The sequence below is a fragment of the Pelodiscus sinensis genome, chromosome 1 (genome assembly GCF_052426305.1).
Source record: "Pelodiscus sinensis isolate ZL-2025 chromosome 1, ASM5242630v1, whole genome shotgun sequence".
NCBI classification, from domain to species: Eukaryota; Metazoa; Chordata; order Testudines; family Trionychidae; genus Pelodiscus; species Pelodiscus sinensis.
In genome coordinates, this window is record NC_143052.1 from 14294157 (window position 1) to 14315191 (window position 21035).

The 21035-nt window shown below is 43.4% G+C and overlaps 1 protein-coding gene across 12 annotated transcripts in view; it reads right to left on the bottom strand.

Moving 5' to 3' along the window:
- Window positions 1-21035, bottom strand: part of USP6NL (USP6 N-terminal like) — a 240383-nt gene that overhangs the window by 94564 nt on the left and 124784 nt on the right. For all 12 annotated transcript variants that reach the window (XM_075907624.2, XM_006130656.5, XM_075907816.2 and 9 more), the window contains one exon: window positions 2101-2140. In XM_075907624.2, coding sequence (XP_075763739.2) covers window positions 2101-2140 — 40 coding nt within the window. The remainder of the gene's footprint in view (window positions 1-2100; window positions 2141-21035) is intronic.

Here is a 21035-nt window from a genome sequence, read left to right on the forward strand (position 1 = left end):
ATGCTAGGAATTATTAGGAAAGGGATAGAAAATAAGACCCAGAATATCTTACTGCCCCTGTATAAAATTATGGTACGCCCACATCTTGAATACAGTGTACAGATGTGGTCTCCTCACCTCAAAAAAGATATTTTGGCCTTGGAAAGGGTTCAGAAAAGGGCAACTAAAATGATTACGGGTTTGGAACGGGTCCCATATGAGGAGAGGTTAAAGCGACTGGGACTTTTCAGTTTAGAAAAGAGGAGATTGAGGGGGGATATGATAGAGGTCTATAAAATCATGAGTGGTGTGGAGAGGGCTGATAAAGAAAAGTTATTTATTAGTTCCCATAATAGAAGAACTAGAGGACACCAAATGAAATTAATGGGTAGCAGGTTTAAAACTAATAAAAGGAAGTTCTTCTTCACACAGCGTGTAGTCAACCTGTGGAACTCCTTGCCAGAGGAGGCTGTGAAGGCTAGGACTATAATAGAATTTAAAGAGAAGCTGGATAATTTCATGGAGGTTAGGTCCATAAAAGGCTATTAGCCAGGGGATAAAATGGTGTCCTTGGCCTCTGTTTGTCAGAGGCTGGAGAGGGATGGCAGGAGACAAATCGCTTGATCATTGTCTTCGGTCCACCCTCTCTGGGGCACCTGGTGTTGGCCACTGTCGGTAGACAGGATACTGGGCTAGATGGACCTTTGGTCTGACCCAGTACGGCCGTTCTTATGTTCTTAAGTCTTAAGCTGTGGCGCCGGACCTAAATGTGGCCAGTTAGAGCCACTCAGCACCTCTCAGGCTCTGCCTACAAGGCTGAGCAGCTAGTGCTTCCCACAATGCCCCGGTGCTACCGGCATGTCCTCCCTAGGGGCAAGAAATGCCAACACTCTGTACCCGACTGTTCCACCCAGCCCAGCCACTTGAGTCTTTCAATGCACACCCCACCTGGGATATGCCTCGCTGTTGTGGAGCGTGTTCCCATGGGTAGCCATGTTCAAAGAATCCCACCTTTGGGCCGGGTGCTGAGCCCCGCATAAACCCAAACCACACCATGGGCCTCAAGCTAACAGGTTGAAAGCGGCCCGCATGTTGAGTAGCCCTGATCTAGACAGTGCTTGGTCCAGTTGTGAGGTCAGGGGACTGGACTCGATGTCCTCTCAAGGTCTCTTCCAGTTCTAGTGTTCTATGATTCGGTTACATACTCTGTACACTGGACCATGGTGCTTCTCTTACATTTTAAAACACTGCATAAATGTGAAGATCGGTTGGTTTATAACATAGTACAACAGTTTCCAGCATTTAAACATTCAACTGGCCTCTGTAATGAAGTGTAGAAAGTAGTTAGTTGTTCAGTCACACTAACCCCATCCTAAAGCATTTTTATGTGTTACACAAAGAAAAGTATTTTATGCTGTACAGTGGAACATGTAGGAAGGACAGGATGTGATCAAAGTGAAAGTATTTCAAATTTAACAAGAAAGAAATCTCTATGCAGGCCACACACTGGCCAAAATACTACCTACATTTGCTTTTGGACATCACAGAAGATCAGAAATGATACAGAAAAAGGGTAGACCCTCCACTGTCAAATAAATTAATTTTTAAAATCTACTTTTTTCTTTATTATTAGCCCACAATTAAATTATATGTTAATTGGCACATCAACTACTATGGTAACATGGAAATTGCAGTGAACTGAAGCATCACTGACTGGAGTAATGCAAACCTCAGCCTCAGGCCACCAGAGGTCAGGATATCACCAAAAAGTATAACTAGAATACAGTGTAGCTATAAAAAGAAGCTACATTTGCAACTTAACATTGAAAGGTATATAATATAGTTCCTATGCAGACACCCTGTCTGGAAAAGTATTATTAAAACATGGGACATGAGAAATAGACACTCATTTTCACACCATAATATATCTCATGCTTAGTTAAGTGAATCAGAACTTGAAGTGTAGTATATCACAATACAAATAGTTATAAGTTGTCTAATATTTGAGACCGTGAAAAATCTACAGTATGACATTGTATACCCCAATTATAAAACTTATAAAGGATACATTGTCAAGTGTTGATATTTGCTTACAGTTTTAAGAGAAGACAGAGGACTTACCCTTTCTATTACTGCATCATGAAAAGGAAGCTCCTCCGAACTAACAAACAAACAAAATGAGATTATTAGTCGTGTTTAATTGGCACAAATTGATTTTTTCATAGGTTCTTACAAGTATTTAGTTATCAAAATTAATACTGAAAATGAACTTTTAAAAAAATTACAACATTTCCTGAAAGCAATCACAATGGCACAGAAATATAGTCAAATGCTTATTAGAATACATAAATTATTTTCTGCAATTGAAAAAACCCAGTGAAATAAATTTCAAATCATTATCATATTGGAATTCTAAATGTATACTGTACTGTTTCAAATAAGTTGGGCTTTTCTAATGAAATCTTTTTCACCCAAATGTTTCCCTGAATAGCTCTATTTTTCTTTTAAAGATTAGCTAGTTTCAAAATACGGCTCTGGCAATCCTTAGTCCATTGCATATGGTTTTCAATCAATGCCAATCTTGCTTAGTAAATTGTACCAGTCTCACTTGCAGCTAAAGACAGGGGTTTTCTTTGCTTTTTGTTTGCATTTTACTCAGTTGTGGGACATGGATTGGACTCAAACAGCCTGAGCTAGAGGGAGAAACTTCAGTCTTTCAATTACTAGTAAACTCAGATTAATGGGAGAAGAACATGTAGTGCTTTTAGTAAGTGTCTAAATTCTGAAGAGAGTTCTTTCATTTCTCACCCTAAATCTAAAAGGCAGCATGAAATACAGATGTAAGAGACTAGCTGACTAGTCAACTACCTGATAAGCCTAGGCTTATCATGTAGCTGAGTCACTACTCGACTAGTCATTCTCTCATCTTGCTGCCATCTTAAAAGCCGATTCCCACCAGCACCAGCTCCGTGGAGGGCTAGGGGAAGCAGAGGTGCAGTGGGGAATCCGGTGCAAGCGGAGATTCAAGCAATCCCCGCTTACGCCGGGGCTGACTGCTGTGCCTCTCTGCCTTTTAAATGTAGAGGCGCAGCAGTCATGACCCCAAGCTGCACTTCTGCCTTTAAATGTAGTCAGGGCCCCACAGAGCCACATTTAAAAGGCAGAGGGGCAGCCGCATCAACTACTCGGTAGCTGATTAGTCGAAATTTAACATCCCTAGCATGAAATGATATCAGCTCTAACTGTAAATTTACCATTCAAGGACTCCTTCAGGCTGTGTTAGCTACTTGCACTGTAAGACTCAAAATTTACCCTTTTCCTTGCTACCATCAAGCAAGGTTAATGTAACTTGCTGCCAAATGGTATTTCTTTCTGGTGTGTGTATCATCTTCAGCCTCTGTGGAACTCTAGCAGCTAATCAGTAATATTAACTGGGTTCCCCTTCCTTGTTGTAGAGCACGGGTAAACAATAAGGAGATAAATATCAAGGAAAGTAATTGCTTAAAGCTGGCCAACGCCTTCGCAGGAGAAATGTCAATGTATATAAAATACTCAAAAAACATAGGACCAAAAATAAGGTCGCTGATGTGCAGCTCTCAAGGAACACTAACCTTTGAACACGAAGGGTAAGAGCTCAGCTGTTATGTCAAAACCCTCAATGCTTGCAGAGCAACAGACTAAAAAAGGGGTCTTTATATGATTCTTTTGTTAGATACCTCTTATACTGAATGTAGAAAAAGGACAAAGTTGAAAAGGTGGTAACGTTTAAGCTAAATACATCAAAAACATCCTATTTTTTTGCCAACCTAGTGTTCTAAAGGGCCATTACATACCAGCATAATTTAGAGCTCCTCACAGTGGCACAAGGGCTAAAACAGGAGTTCTCAAACTGAGGGGTCTCACAAGCCCAACCAGGTGCAGATGCTGTCAGCCCCAAGCCCCTATGAAAGTTTCCTATTTTTAATTTATAAGGGGCAGGGGCTCACTCATAGGCTTCCTATGTGAAAGGGATCACCAGTATAAAAGCTTTCAGAACCACTGGGCTAAAAGGACTCGTCAGAGCCAGAAGGAGTTTACAAAGGTAGTTTAAAGCCTCCTTTTACCTGTGGTAGTCAGCACAAAACTGAAGGAACATAAAATCCAGCACAAGTGAGATTGACTTTTGGTCACATTCACTTCATTTAAAAAAAAAATCTGACATTTAAAAATTGGGGTGTACATATAAGCTGAATAAGGATGATTTTTTTTAAAGAAACCTACTGTATAAAATTTGCACGTTTAAGTAACATGGTTTCCAGCACACATACTGAACAGTAACATGAAAATCCAGAGAGTCAATCTTTTAAACATACCTACAGCACAACAGAAGGATTGGTTAACTTGACAACATTTTATAGATATTTGAATACCTTTCTGAAAAGAAAGAGCAAGATAACAAGGAAATCTGCTGAAAGGCTAGATTCTGATAAAGTGGGTTTTATCCACGAAACCTCATGATCTAATGTATTTGTTAGTCTCTAAGGTGCCACATGACTAACTGTTGTTTTTAAAGATCCAGAGTAACAGAGTAACCCTATGAGACTTCTTACTTTATGTGCACCATCAAACTTGTTTTGCTTTATACTCAAACTAACCCATACTGAAAGTAGCCCTTCACTTATACTCAGTATCACCTAAAATTAAGCCATCTTGAATAAAAATTGTAACAAATAAATAGAATTTCACTCTAAAATAGAATTTTCAGTTCTTCAATTACCCCTTTCATTTCCCCCCAGTGACAACTCCTAAGTGGCTTGTTCAGCTGCAGGCACCATCTGCACACACTAGGAGATCTGACATCATTTGTGTTGCTATATGAATATACAGTAGCTTCATTCTGCATGAATTTACGGATTACGCAAGTGCTAGTCCCAAACACAAGAGACGCCTTTTCTCAATGCCAAGGCATATCATCATTAGCAGCATACAGGACAGCATTCTGAAGTCTCCATACTTCTATGTAGCTCACATAAGACACACAGCAATTATACCACCAAGCTAGTCTAGTTTGGCAGCTTACCTTTTAATTTTGTGGTTTGCTGTGGGAGTTAGTCAACTATGTACTGAATATGTACTACACTGTCCTACTTTAGTCTAGCACACCAAGTAACTGATTTTGGTTCCACCCACCAAAATACAGCAACTGATTCACTAAGCTGTGGCGATATGTAAACTTTATATAAAGGAAGTCATCTGGGTCTCCTGAGAACACATCAGGCCGCTCCTTTATCCTGTAAGGTGATTTTCTTTTCTCCATGACAGATTAGTTTAAATCAGAGACCCCCAAACTAGGGGCACACCCCTAGTGAGTAGAGGAAGGGAAGCAGCAGGCCCAGGCCATCCAAAGAGGGGTTAGAGTGCCACCCAAACCCCTCCTCACCTCAGCCTTGCTCCAGTCCCCACCCTTAGTCATGTGCCCAACTCCTGGCCCTGCATATGGCCCCTTCCTCAGCCTCAGCACAGCTCCACTACTGGCTCCATGCCAGCTCCCTGCCTTGGCTGCTGCTCTGTACCCAGCAGTGGGATGAGGCTGGGGGTGAAGCCTTGGGATGTTAAAATGCAGTTAATTGACTAGTCGAGTAGTCAATGGAATTCCCACTGACTATTTGACTAGTCAATATGCACTTCTGCATTCCTCCTTTGAAATGTACAAAAGCCCCTGCTGGGAAGTCCCGCTGACCCCAGGCTGAAGCGGGTGCCTGCTCTGAAATGTACAACAGTCCCCAGCAGGGGCTTTTGTGCATTTCAAAGTCATGGAGCCCGAGTTTAATGGGGGACTCCCCAACTGACCCCGTTTCTGCACGGCATATCAGCAGAACCCAGGATCAGCTAGGGACTCCCCAGCTGTCCCCGGATTCCACACAGTATTTTCCCGGAACCCGGGGTCAGTCCCCAGCTGCCCCCGGGCTCCACAGCTGCCCCCTTTGAAATGTGGAGGCAGCATTTCAAAGGGGCAGCCGGCTCAGCTGTGCAGCGCTGCCGCTTTGAAGTAAGGCAGCAAGCGGGAGATTGACTAGTCAGCAGACTATCCGATAAGGAAATGCTTATTGGATAGTCCACTAGTCCTTAACATCCCTAGTGGAGACACACATAGCCATGGGCACAGCTGCCAGCCCCACTGCAGCCCCCAACCTTGACCCCATAGCCTTGTTTGTATTTCTCACCCACCCCAGGGCCATGAGCACACTCCAGCTTCCAACTCTGATGGGGGAAGAAAATATGAGCTTCAAAAGTTCAATTAATCCTTCAATGCTGGGCAAGAATATACCTGGTACCTACTAAAAAATCCTGATGACACCTCTCTGAGGTATTATTCCCATTTGACAGATAAGAAACGGAAGTAGAGAAGTTGAGTGACTTGCCAAAGGCTGCAAAGTGACTCAGTGGATTGGAACTCAGGAGTTCATAGCTAGACCAACTCTCACATATACATGTCTACACACAGAGGTTCAAGTTCAAGCTCCCAAATCACAGGCCCTACTTTCTAATGGTGGACTTCAATCACCCTGACATCTGTTGGGAAAACAATACAACAGCACACAGACAATCCAGGACATTTTTGGAGAACGTTGGGGACATTTTCCTAGTGCGTGTGCTGGCAGAACCAACTAGAGGCCACGCTCCTCTCAACCTGCTGCTCACAAAAGGGAAGAACTGGTAGGGGGAAAAAGTGGGGGCCAACATGAGCGGCGGTGACCAGGAGATGGTCGAGTTGAGAATCTTCAGGAAAGAAAGAAAGGAAAGCAATACATTACAAACCTTGGACTTCAGAAAAGCAGACTGACCCTCCCAGGGAACCGATGGGCAGGATCTCTGGGAGGCTGATATGAGGGAAAAGGAGTCCAGAAGAGCTGGCTACATTTTAAAGAAGGCTTATTCAGAGTGCAGGGACAACCATCCCAATGTGCAAAAAGAATAGCAAATACAGTAGGTGACGAGCTTGGCTTGAGAGAAATCTTTGGTGGAATCTTCCAAGTGGAAACTTGGACAGATGACTAGGGAGGAGAATAAAAAATACTGCTTGAGCATGCAACAGTGTAATCAGAAAAGCCAAAATGCAATTTGAGTTACAGGGATATGAAGGATAGCAATAAGTGTTTCTATAGGTATGTTAGCAAAAAGGTAGGGGTCAGGGAAAGTGTGGGACCTTTACAGAATGGGGAAGGCAAATTAGTGACAGATGTGAAAGAAATAGAAAGTGCTCAATGCTTTTTTTTGCCTTGGTCTTCACAGACAAGGTCATTGGGCATCACATTATGGGGAAGAAGTGAGCAACCCTCAGTGCTGAAAGAACAGATTACGGACAATTTATGAAAAATGGACATCACAACTCCGTGGGGCTGGATACAATGTATCTGAGGGTGCTAAGGGAGTTGGCTGATGTGACTGAAGAGTCATTGGCCATTATCTTTGAAAATGTATGGTGATCAATGAAGGTCCTGGACAATTGGAAAAAGGTAAATATAGTGTCCATTTTTTTTTCAACGGGAAGGAGAAGAATCTAGAGAACTACAGAGCAATCGTCACCTCAGTCCCCAGAAACAGTCATGGAACAGGTTCTTAAGGAATCCATTTTGAAATACTTGGAGGAGAGGAAGGTGATCAGAAACAGTTAACATGGATTCACCAAGGGCAAGACATGCTTGAGTGTCTTCTATGATGAGATAAATGGCTCTGTGGATATGGGGAAAGCAATGGACAGGGATATTCCTTGACTTCAGCAAAAATTCTGATATGGACTCCCATAATACTATTGCCAGCAAGCTAAAGACAGATGGACTGAATGAATGGACGATAAGGTGGATAGAAAGCTGGCTAGGACATCAGGGTCGAGGGGTACTGATCAACAGACCGATGTCTAGTATCAAGTGGAGTGCCCCAGGGGCCAGTTTTGTTCAACATCTTCATTACTTATCTGGATGATAGGATAGATTGCACCCTCAGGAAGTTCTCAGATGACACTAAGGTGGGAGGGGAGACTGATACACTTGAGCAAGAGTGGGGAACCTACGGCCCAGGGGGCCAGATGCAGTCCCTGGCTTACCTAGATCCGACTCCCAGGGCTCAGAGCTCCACTCCACCATCACTGGCACTCCAGCCTCCATTGTCCCCTGCCTGACTGATTTTCTGTGGGTCAGCAGCCCCTGACCCAAAAAATATTCTCCTCCTTTGCACTAGAGCAGGGGTGGCCAATCCGTTCAGGATGAAGAGCCAAGATATTAGGGGATTCAGCGCGAAGAGCTGGGGCAAAGTTGTAGAGCGCACCAAAAAAAAAAAAAAAAAAAGAGGAAGCCACCAAAAGTTCTAGGAAAAAAGCCTGCCCCTTTAAGAAGTGCAAGAAGCACGTTTCTATGCTTTTTGACCTCAGCAGGCTCCCATCAGCAACCACCATATTGGAAGTGCCTGACGGCTCCCCTGCCCCAATTAGAACAGGAGAGCCGGGAGCAACTCTCAGGGGTGCAGGAGCAGCTTTGCAAGCCTCAGTAGGGGGAAAGAGCTGCATGTGGCTTGCAAGCCACAGGTTGGCCATGGCTGTGCTAGAGGATAGGGATTAGGGATGTAAGTGACTAGTCGACTATCCAATAAGCATATGCTTATCAGACAGTCGACTAGTGACTCAACTAGTCACTTCCCCACCCCACCCCTTGCTGCCTCTATCAGAGAGGGACAACAAGCTGGGGGAACAGGAGCCAGTGCTGGGGGGAGCCAGCTTAAACTGTGTTGAAAGCACAGTTTAAATAGTATACTGTTAGATATTTATTAATAATATATATCAAAGACTTCATGCTATCCAGTCATCAGGTTTGTTTGATCTTCCAAATTTAACTGTGTTTAACTTCAATGGACCAAATTTACCACTGGCACAGGTCAGTACACAGTATGGCTCTCAAGTTACCTGTTTTGGAAATAGATAGGTCTTCCTTTTCTGTAGTTAAGAACTTTGATTTTCAAGCATTCCCTATCTCAATCTGGAGGGACGGTTAGTGGTCTAAACATCAGCTTTAAAATGCCTATACTCCTTGGAACCATCCAGTTGAATCCCAAAAGAATAAATTCAATCCTTCATACTTTTAAAACAGATAGACTGTATACTATACACAGAAGGTTTTTCAGAAACAGTCTAAAAAACACAAAGATCTTGTTGATTTAGCATCGACGCTATAGTCCCTTATTTAATGTAGGTAAGAGTAAAGATGTGATCTAGTGTTTCTGCCACGCATTTATCCACCCCCACATCGTGCACCATTTGGCCTGCTGTAGCCCTCTCTCCTTGACATGACTGCTTTTCAGTATCCTATACGTCAGTGAAGTTTATAAAGAGCTTTGGGATCCTTCAGAATGAAAGGTGTATAAATCCAATTTTTGCTATAATTTAATTCCTAAATTGAAGCATTCAAAATGTTAATGCTTGTTACATTTTTAAAGCAAATTCCTTTAGCATTGACTAGGTCACGGTGCACGCACAAGTAAACCTGGTGCAAGTGTGTAAGAAATGGTTACTTACCAGAACTGTGGTTCTTCCAGATGTGTGCTCCACTTAAGGGTGTGTTCACTCCACTTAAGGGTGTGTGGCGTTGCAAAATTTTGCCTAGCAGTAGCTGTACTGGGGCAGCACTCATGCCATCGACCCTGTCCTGGCTACACAAGATGGCTCAGACCCAATCCCACTCAGTTCCTTCACACCAAATGTCAGACGTGGCTGCAATGCAGATGGAATGAAAGGTGGGTTGCAGAAAACATGTCTGCATCATATCTCCAAGAGCCACAGTGACAGTAAAGTAACCATTTCTTCTTTGAGTAGATAGGAGCCGTGCATTCCACTTATGAGTCACAAACAATACCCCAGGCAAAAGGGCTCAGATGTTTATCAAAACAAGGATTACAGGACCTGCTCCCCAAAGTTTGCATCTGCTCTGGATGCTGGAATAATGACACAACGGATCACAAACATATGTACTGATAACCAACTGGCATCCCTCAATATATATAACAGTGATACACCATTTACAAATGTTATGACATAGCTCACATCACCGAGCGAGCACAGCCAAAGCTGTGTATTGGTAGGAGGAAATAAGTAAAGCATAAAAATCACGCTTATGCTCAGAAGCATTACCGGCACTTCTACTACTTACTGGTCCTTTAGGGGTAATTTAGAGCTAAACAACAGCACAGAACACCGAAAGCCAGGATTGGTGGCTGTAAACAAACTTTATGGGACCATAAGCAACTTGGCCACACCCATGATGAGCAAACATCCTGCTAATTAAAATCATGTCAGACCCCAGTTTTTAGACCAGGGTGCCAGACTAGAATGATTCAATCTGTAATTATATCTTAGGGCACTGGTCACCAACCAGTAGATCGGGATCTACCAGTAGATCTTGGAGCCTCTGACAGCTGATCCTGACTGGTTTGGCCGGGAAGTTACCAAGCGCTGGCACTTCAGTTGCCCCTCCACCCACTGTCATGCTGCTCCTGCCCTCTGCCTTGGAGCTGCCCCCCTGGGAGTCTCCTGCATGCTGTGCAGTGTGTGGGAGGGAGAAGGAGGGAGGGGCACTGATGTCAAGGTATCCCTCCTCCCCCCACTCCTGTACATTATCTCCACACAGGAAGAAGGGGATGGAGGGAGCTTGACAATTTAAAACTGTCACTTTTACACAGTGGATACGTCTAGATTACATGCCTCTGCCGACAGAGGCATGTAAAATAGGCTACCCGACAGAGTCAATGAAACAGGGATTTAAATATCCCTGGCTTCATTAAAATAAAAATGGCCACTGTGTGGTGCCGGCTCAGCTGATCGTCGGCACAGCGCGCGAGTCAAGACGTGGCTCAGTCAACAGGGAACGCCTTTGTCAACCGCTCCCTTATGCCTGTGCAACAAGGTTTACAGGAGCGGTCAACAAAGGCATTCCCTGTCAACCAATGCGCGTCTTGATTCGCGCACTGTGCCGACGATCAGCTGAGCCGGCACACTGCGGCAGCCATTTTTATTTTAATGAAGCCGGGGATATTTAAATCCCCGCTTCATTGACTATGTCGGGTAGCCTATTTTACATGCCTCTGTCAGCAGAGGCATGTAATCTAGACATACCCAGTGTGTGTGTCTGTCATTCTCACACACACAAACTGTCCTTCCCTCTCATCGCCCCACCCAACACGCACATAGGGGGGTGGTTGTTACTTGTTTTACTGCTTGCAGACTTATTTTTTACTGGTCCTGTGAATTTCATAATATTCATTTCTCTCTTACACTTTGAGTAGTGAGTTCTAAAATGCTTAACTGGTCGTGAGGGGAGTGATTATCCCAATGGTAACTGCTGCTCCTGGAAGTGGCTGGCATGTCCCTGCAGCCTCTGAGAAATGCAGAGCAGGGGGTCTCCACATGCTGTCCTTGCCTGCAGACACCACACCTGCAGCTCCCATTGATCAATAATGGGGATTCGTGGCTAGTAGAAGCTGTGGGCTCAGTGCCTGTGGATGAGGAGCAGCACATGGCACCATGGAGCCACTGCTGTATATGCCAGCTGCTTATAGGAGTGGTGCAAGGCCAGTGCAGGGTAAGCCTGCCTTAACTCCACTGCTCCAACACCCGGAAGCCATCTCAGTTAAATGGTGCCCAGCCAGAGGTTGCTCCCCTCCAACCCAGTCCCGAACCCCCTCCTGCAATCAACCTCCAGCCCCAGATAAGAGTCCCCCTGAACCCAAAGTTCTTCCCACAGCTTACACCCTGAAACCCCAGACACCAGCCTGCATCCTAACACTCTACCCAGCCTGATGAAAGTGAGTGAGGATAGGGGATGGAGTGAGCAGGGTGACGCCTCAAAGAAGGGGTAGGAAGGAAGTGGGGGGAGAGAGAACTTTGGTTTGTGGTAGATCGTACATTGCACTTTAAATGAAAAAGTGATCTTGTGGTTAAAAAGGCTGGAGACCACTGCCCTAGGGGAAATGTTCTGCATTGTCAGACATGGACTAAATGATCTAACAAGTCTTTTCCTCTTTTACCTTCTGATTCTGTGACTCACAAAATTTGTCAAAAGAATAACAATTAAAAAAATACTATGATAGTTAGCAAGATATATTCTAGCTTTGTGTATGCAAACATTTCACCCTTTCCCAACAGCTTTCAAACAGATGCTCCATAACGTGAAATGAGGCAACAACAAATGTCTAGGAGCAGCTGACTTCCATGAAAGAATTAACTGACATTGTCATATAGAAGATAGCCTAAATTAATATTGCAAATCATATAGTTTATCATATCAAACTTTGGGATGAAGTTTATTTATCACTGCGTTAAATTAATGTAAAAACAGAACGTGTCATAAAACGAACAGACTTCTAAAATGACCCAGAAGATACCAATTACTTTTACAAATAGGAATCAAACAATCATTAATTTTACATTTGTTCAGACCCACCTTTAAAGTGTTCTACCCTATATAGAGCACATCCGAATTATAATTATGTTTGAGCCCTTTACCCCTCACTCCACTCTCACTTTTTTAATGTCTACACTTAAGCTCAGAACAAAACACAAAATATCTTTTTATATAATAGAATTTGGAGTCCTATTCTGGTTCTGTGCAATTGCACTTGCATTAAGTTTTAAATGGAAATTACCAGAAATAGTGGCTTCTTCAAAAGAAATTCTACTGAAAGCTGCAGCACTTTTCATAGTTTTGCAAATCCTTGTGCTGAGAGAAACAAGGAAGGAGGAAAAGTTTATAAAGTAAGCAAGTGAGGTTTACACACACACACACACACACACACACACACACACACACACCCCCACCCCCCACAGTGACCAAATAAAATTAACTTCTCTCGCTCATCTTCCTTCCCCTATTTTTAAGTAGTTAATTTGAAGTTTGATCTTATACCTATATAACCTCAATGCCAGCGGGAGCTTTGCTACTAGCTTCAGAGAGAATTAGAATTGAACCATTAGCCCCTTAACTCTAAAAGATGGACTGACTGCATTGGCTGTAGGAGACAAAATTCATGAATGAACTACAATTAACAGTGATCTGGCACTGAATGTGCGGGACTGGGAGATGGGTTGGAAATGGGGGGGACTACGGCCTATAATGGCAAGGAGAAAGGAGGGTCAGGGCACAACAGGGAGGCAAGATCAAATCAGTATCTTAGATGCCTATATATAAATGCGAGAAATATGGGAAATAAGCAGGAAGAACTGGAATTGCTAACCAATAAATACAACTATGATATCATTGGTATTACAGAAACCTGGTGGGATGGGACGCATGATTGGAATATTGGTATGGAAGGGTACGGCTTGCTCAGGAAGGACAGACAGGGAAAAAAGGGAGGAAGGGTTGCCTTGTATATTAAAAATGTACACACTTGGACTGAAGTGGAGATGAACGTAGGAGATAGCTGTGTAGAGAGTCTCTGGGTTAAGCTAAAAGGGGTAAAAAACGAGGGTGATATCATGCTAGGAGTCTACTACAGGCCACCTAGCCAGGTGGAAGAGGTGGATGAGGCCTTTTTTAAACAATTAACAAAACTATCCAAAGCCCAAGATTTGGTGGTGATGGGGGACTTCAACTATCCAGACATATGTTGGGAAACTAACACAGCGAGGCACAGGCTATCCAATAAGTTTCTGGACTGCATTGGAGACAACTTTCTGTTTCAGAAGGTTGAAAAAGCTACCAGAGGAGAAGCTGTTCTGGATTTGGTTTTAACAAATAGGGAGGAACTAGTTGAGAACTTGAAAGTGGAAGACAGTATAGGGGACAGTGACCACGAAATAATAGAGTTCATGATCTTAAGGAAAGGTAGAAGGGAGACCAGCACAATTGAGGTAATGGATTTCAGGAAGGCAGATTTTGATAAGCTCAGAGAACTTGTAGGTAAGGTCCCATGGGAAGCAAGACTGAAGGGAAAAACAACTGAGGAGAGTTGGAAGTATTTCAAAGGGACGTTGTTAAGGGCCCAAAAGCAAACAATTCCGCTGTGTAGGAAAGATAGAAAATATGGCAAAAGACCAGCTTGGCTTAACAAGGAGATCTTGCATGATCTCAAAATAAAAAAAGGAGTCATATAAAAAATGGAAACTAGGACAACTAACAAAGGATGAATATAGGCAAGCAACACGGGAATGCAGGGGCAAGATTAGAAAGGCAAAGGCACAAAATGAGATCAAACTAGCTACAGGCATAAAGGGAAACAAGAAGACCTTTTATAAATACATTAAAAGCAAGAGGAAGACCAAGGACAGGGTAGGCCCACTGCTTAGCGAGGAGGGAGAAGCAGTAACAGGGAACTTGGAAATGGCGGAGATGCTCAATGACTTCTTTGTTTCGGTCTTCACCGAGAAGTCTGGAGGTGTGCCTAACGTAGTGAATACAAGCAGAGAGAGGGTAAGTTTAGAAGATAGGATACACAAAGAACAAGTTAAAAATCACTTAGGAAAGTTAGATGTCATCAAGTCACCAGGTCCTGATGAAATGCATCCCAGGATACTCAAGGAGCTGATAGAGGAGGTATCTGAGCCTTTAGCTATGATCTTTGAAAAATCATGGCAGACAGGGGAGATTCCAGAAGACTGGAAAAGGGCAAATATTGTGCCCATCTATAAAAAGGGGAATAAGAACAACCCAGGAAACTACAGACCGGTCAGTTTAACGTCTGTCCCAGGGAAGATAATGGAGCAGGTAATTAAGGAAATCATATGCAAACACTTGGAAGGTAATAAAGTGATAGGGAATAGCCAGCATGGGTTTGTGAAGAACAAGTCATGCCAAACTAATCTGATAGCTTTCTTTGATAGGATAACGAGCCTTGTGGATAAGGGAGAAGCGGTGGATGTCATATACCTAGACTTTAGTAAGGCATTTGATACGGTCTCGCATGATATTCTTATTGATAAACTAGGCAAATATAACTTAGATAGGGCCACAATAAGGTGGGTGCATAATTGGCTGGATAACCGTAGTCAGAGAGTTGTTGTTAACGGTTCTAAATCCTGCTGGAAAGGGATAACAAGTGGAGTTCCGCAAGGGTCTGTTTTGGGACCCATACTGTTCAATATCTTCATCAATGATGTAGATATTGGGATAGAGAGTACGCTTATTAAGTTTGCAAATGATACCAAACTGGGTGGGGTTGCAACTTCTTTGGAGGATAGGGACATAATTCAAAATGACCTTAGCAAGTTAGAGAAATGGTCAGAGGTAAACAGGATGAGGTTTAATAAAGAGAAATGCAAAGTGCTCCACTTAGGAAGGAACAATCAGTTCCATACATACAAGATGGGAAGCGACTGTCTAGGAAGGAGCATGGCGGAAAGGGATCTAGGGGTCATAGTGGACCACAAGTTGAATATGAGTCAACAGTGTGATGCTGTTGCAAAAAAAGCAAATATGATTCTAGGTTGTATCAACAGGTGTGTTGTAAGCAAAACTCGTGAAGTCATTCTGCCGCTCTACTCTGCACTAGTTAGGCCTCAGCTGGAGTACTGTGTCCAGTTCTGGGTGCCACATTTCAAGAAAGATGTGGAGAAATTGGAAAGGGTACAGAGAAGAGCGACAAGAATGATTAAAGGTCTAGAGAACATGACCTATGAAGCCAGGCTTCATGAACTGGGCTTGTTTAGTTTGGAAAAAAGAAGATTAAGGGGGGACATGATAGCGGTTTTCAAATATCTAAAAGGGTGTCACAAGGAGGAAGGAGAAAATTTGTTCCTCTTGGTTTCTGAGGACAGGACAAGGAGTAATGGGCTTAAAGTGCAGCAGGGGAGGTTTAGATTGGACATTAGGAAAAAATTCCTAACTGTCAGGGTGGTCAAATATTGGAATAAATTGCCAAGGGAGGTGGTGGAATCTCCCTCTCTGGAGATATTTAAGAACAGGTTAGATAGACATCTGTCAGGGATGGTGTAGACGGAGCTTGGTCCTGCCTTGAGGGCGGGGGGCTGGACTCGATGACCTCTCGAGGTCCCTTCCAGTCCTATTATTCTATGAACTGTGTGTGCTGTCATACTATTACTATAAGAAAATATACTACAAGAAACAGTATTGTACTGCCAGAAATATATCAGAAGTGATACTATTAACTACATTGTTTAATTATGCATTGAATGGTGACAGTATGTACAGCATGCCCATGTTACCCCTTCATGCTTCAGAAGCAGTCTCTCCAAACAGCCACAGAGCTACATCATTACCCACCTTCAGGACCCTGCTGAAAACTCTGTTTCCATGATGCCTACAGAAAAATCCACAATAGGTAACCTACTGATGTGCTATGACCACTTGTGTTGTTTTCTGTTTCAAGTGTAACTGTACAAATCATTGTTATCACAGGAATATAAATGCAACAACTCTTATACAAAATGTGATGCATGGCTAATAAAGGTTAAGTAGCTTGAAGGATAAATGAACCAGAGTCAAACTACAGAAATACGTTAGAAAAGTATGTAAAAGATAATTATGGCCATTCCATGTTAGACTGGCTAGAACTTTGAAATGCAAACCTGTATTGTTGGAGAATTAAAGGTGATACTAATTCATAGAACACTAGAACTTGAAGCGACCTCGGGAGGTCATCCAGTCCAATCCCCTGCCCTCATGGCAGGAGCCAGTACTATCTAGACCAGCTCTACTCAACTCGTGGCCCATGGTCCACATGCGGCCTGCGGGGCAGTTTGGGTTTACTCAACAGGCGGCCGCAGGTGGGATCCTTTACACATGGCCTGTGCAGGCTCCATAAATGCAGACATGCTACCTCGACTTAGAGCCCCAGAAAGCACTCGGAACTAATTACTTCAAATTATTCTGGGGAGTAGTTATTTTGAAATAGCAGCAGAGGAGCATCCACACTATTTCAAAATAAGTGTTACTCCTCAAGAAAAGTAGGATTACACATATCAAAATAAGCAGCCCCATATTTCAAAATAATGGGCTTGGTGGAGAGGTTATTTTGAAATAACTCCATAGAGTAGACTAGGAGAACAAGACTAATTAAAAAAGGAGGTCCTTCAGAACACATTTTTTTAAGTTACAGACTAATACGGCTACACCTCAGTCATAAACAGAAAGTTCTTGTCTACTATTATAGCTGTTGATTCAAAGATCAAAATAGAATATTAACATTTAAGATTAATCTTAGGTGAAATAATTTGTCTATATAAGCGGCTGGCAACCTATGGCTCACTAGGGAGCCAGATGTGGCTTTTTTGCTGTTCCAGATGTGGCTTTTTTGCTAAGCCCCCTTTTGCTCCCCTCCACAGCAAGGAACCCATACTGGTGCTCCAGCCTCCCAGCCCTCTGCAAGATTAGAGCACCAGCACTGGCTTCCTGAAGGGGGTAGGAGGAGAAAGCCTCAATGCTCCCTGCCAGATCTGGCTTGCCGGGAAGCATGCGCACTGCTGTTTCCCTTCCCCCGGCTGGGGAGTGCAGCACAGGGACTCGCTGGAAGCCTTCCCTGCTGTGCCAACTCACCAGAATCAAGCCAATTAGGAGCAGCAGAAGTGAGGCCTAAGCACGGTAACTGCACGCACAAGCAAATAAGCTTTCTTTGCAGTTCACCCTAATGAAGTGACCTCAGTTGGCAAAATTCATGAATACCGGGAGCTGGAGCTCCATGTGGCTCCTGAACATACCAAACAGGCCAGGAGCCACGGGGAACTCACCATTGGTTCGGGTAACTGTGGGTGACCAAGTGCTGGGAGCTATGGTGAGTTCCTCGCAGCTCCCAGCCCCTGCCAGATCCCCCCCATCCTCTAAGCCAGGACAGGAAACCCTCATGAATAGGCGGAACTACGAATAGCAATTCTACAAATCATGAGGGTCTCCTGTTCAACAAAATGCCGATTTCAGACCTGGGTGCAATATTACTCCGAAGAAAAGACATGTGGCATATGCATTCAGAATCTTAACACACAGATGCTTAAAAAATTGTTTTTAAAAGAAAAGAAATGTGTGATGCAACTTCCATTATTGTAGAAGAATATGGGTGTGCCAATTAATGCCGATTCTCTATATTGGAAAACAGGGTTCTGGACTACAAGAGAGAACACATGAGGCTAGCTGAACCAGTGCCGTGTTCTGTTTAAAGTACAAAGCTCTCCATCCTTAACATCATCACACGACACAAAAAATTGTCTGCGCAAATTAGTAAAGGTTCTTAGTGTCATTATTTGGAATGCTTCAGAGTTCAGAATTCAGTTAGATATGCTGCTAAATTTTTAAACAGGAATGATGATAATTAAGAAAACCTGACAGATGGTTTCTTGACCTCAAGTTTGTATATTTCTAGAGTATTTCTGCATTATATTGCTAATTATATTTTGAAATCCTTCTAAAATGTGCAATTAAAATATATGTTTTTAAAACTGCTTAATGTCTTTGAAATCACCAGATCTTTTCTTGTGCTAGTAAAGTGGATCATGAAATTAATTTTGACTTTCCATTACTAACTCAAGGAAAAATTCCAGTATGCTCATTTAAAAAAAGTGTGTGAAAGAAAGAAAGAAAGCTTGACTGCACAATAGATCATAAAGGTCGAAAGGGTAATTGGAGCCGAATTTGCTATTTAACAGTACTTCCTCAACAATTCCACCCAAGCTAATTAGCAATACATAATCTCACAGAGTAGAATCAGTCTAGGGAAATTCATCACATATTGTAAGGCAAAATTTGTGGCATATCATTGGAAGGTTGTGTTATATCTTTGATAAATCCCTGTTGTCAGGAGCAAAAATACTTCGTAAGAAAATAAAATCTCTTTCAGTCAAACTCCCAGACACAAGAGCTCAATTCCAAAGAGAATTTACAAACATAAATTAAAAAAACTAAATTTTGATTTTTGAATTTGTCTGAGGGTCTGCCTATGGCAGAGACTACTAGGATCTCTCCAGAGAAGTGGGAGTAAAATCACTACCTTGACTGACAGGGCTGTCTTGTCTTCACATGCAGATGAGAATGGGGAAAACCCTGACAGCAAGCCTGGATGTGAGAAAGTAGAATAACGTAACAAGATATGAATTCATAATTAATGTCCGTAAAGAACAAACATTTCACTGATTTTTCTAGTACACGGGCACAGTTGGGTGCCACTTAAAGAGTTTGTTAATACCTGCCTAGGCTGAGGAATTGAAGGATATTGGTTATGCCTCACCATAAACTATGGCTTTATCACATTTTCCAACAATGTGATAATGTTAATACAGCTTTGCTAATAAACCAAATTAATATAACCTTGAAGTGCTGGATTTTCTATTTATTTCTACTACCAAGATCAATTAAAGTTACTACAGCTTGATGTAAAGCTGCAGCAGCCTGGTAGTACATCTCTACTACTTTTATGCGCCTCACTATAACACAAACTTTGTTTGACATCCAAATTCAAGTCAGCAAGACCAGTTGCATGAATAAGGATTTGCTCTTGAAAGCCATGGTGTTTTCTGAACTATGTAGAAGTGATCTTGGGAATGTATAAATGATGTAATGATAGTCTTAAAAGAAAATAACGGTTTGGGGACTAAAGACAATATTCCAACAAGGACGATGCATAAATACACTGAAATTAAAAGAAAAATATGCTTATCAAAACTTAGATTAAAAAAAAAAATCAGTGTTTTCATTTGGAAACATTTAATGGAGTATCCAACAGCCCTGGATTGAAATTCATTGTTTTGCCTTCATTATTTTCATTTTTACTGCTTGCTGCAAAAATGCATTAGGCAACTAATAAAAATTCAAAACACTTAAAGAATACAGTTTGATAGAAAAAGAATGGGTCTTTGAGAGACAGAAAAAGTACTCATCTTTGCTGACTGATGTATGCCCCAGGCAAAGCAACCTCCAGCATTAGCAAACTATTCTGAAACATGTTCAAGATTTTAGCAGACTCTTAGGATAAAGAGAACAAAACTATAAGCTAAAAGCTTAGCTGTTGTAAATTGGTGCAACTCCACTAAAATCAATACTTGGACTAAACAGAGCTGTCTCAATTTACAAAAACTGAGAATCTGGTCCACCACCACTTTAAGGACCTACATTTCAATATTCACTGATAGACTTCTAATTTTAAAAAAATCTATACCAACGTGTACTTTCCAGAATCAGCCCCAAACAATGCTCAGCTCCCACACCTTGATGTTACTTGCAGAACAAATATAGTGGTCTCTGCCCTGTATGTTATACAGACAGTCCCCAGGTTACGTACAAGATAGGGACTGTAGGTTTGTTCTTAAGTTGAATTTGTATGCAAGTCGGAACTGGCATCCAGATTCAGCCGCTGCTGAAACTGACCAGCGGCTGACTACAAGAAGCCCAAGGCAGAGTTGCTCGGCCCTGGGCTTCCTGGAATCAGCCGCTGATCAGTTTCAACAGCGGCTAACTCTGGACGCCTGGGACAGAGCAGCTGGGGCGCTGCCGGGTAGGTCCCCGCAGCGCCGCACCTCAGTGCTGTGGGGACCAACCCGGCAGCACCCCAGAAGCTCTACCCCAGGTGTCCCCAAGTCAGCCACTGCTGAAACTGATCAGCGGCTGATTCCAGGAAGCCCGGGGCAGAGCAAGTCTGCCTTGGGCTTCCTGTAGTCAGCCGCTGATCAGTTTCAGCAGCGGCTGACTTGGGGACGCCTGGGGCAGAGCACCTGGGGCAGAGCACCTGGGGTGCTGCCGGGTTGGTCCAGTAGCGCCGCTCCTGAAACTGACCAGCAGCGGCTGAATCAGGACGCCTGGGGCAGAGCAGCTGGGGTGCTGCCGGGTTGGTCCCGGACCGCCGAGGACCGGCGCTGCGGGACCAACCCGGCAGTGCCCCAGCTGCTCTACCCCAGGCATTGGCGAAAAAAGCCTGGTCTGCTGGGGGGGGGGGGGGGGAGGAGGCGCGCACTAGCAGCGCGCCCCCCCCCCAGCAGACCAGGGCGACGCGGGCGGCGGGACCGCCGAGACGCGTGTGGTCCAGTTGTCCGCATCCTCCGTGGCTTTGCTCCGCATCTCCCTGGTCTGCTGCCCCCCCCCCCCCCAGCAGACTGGGCC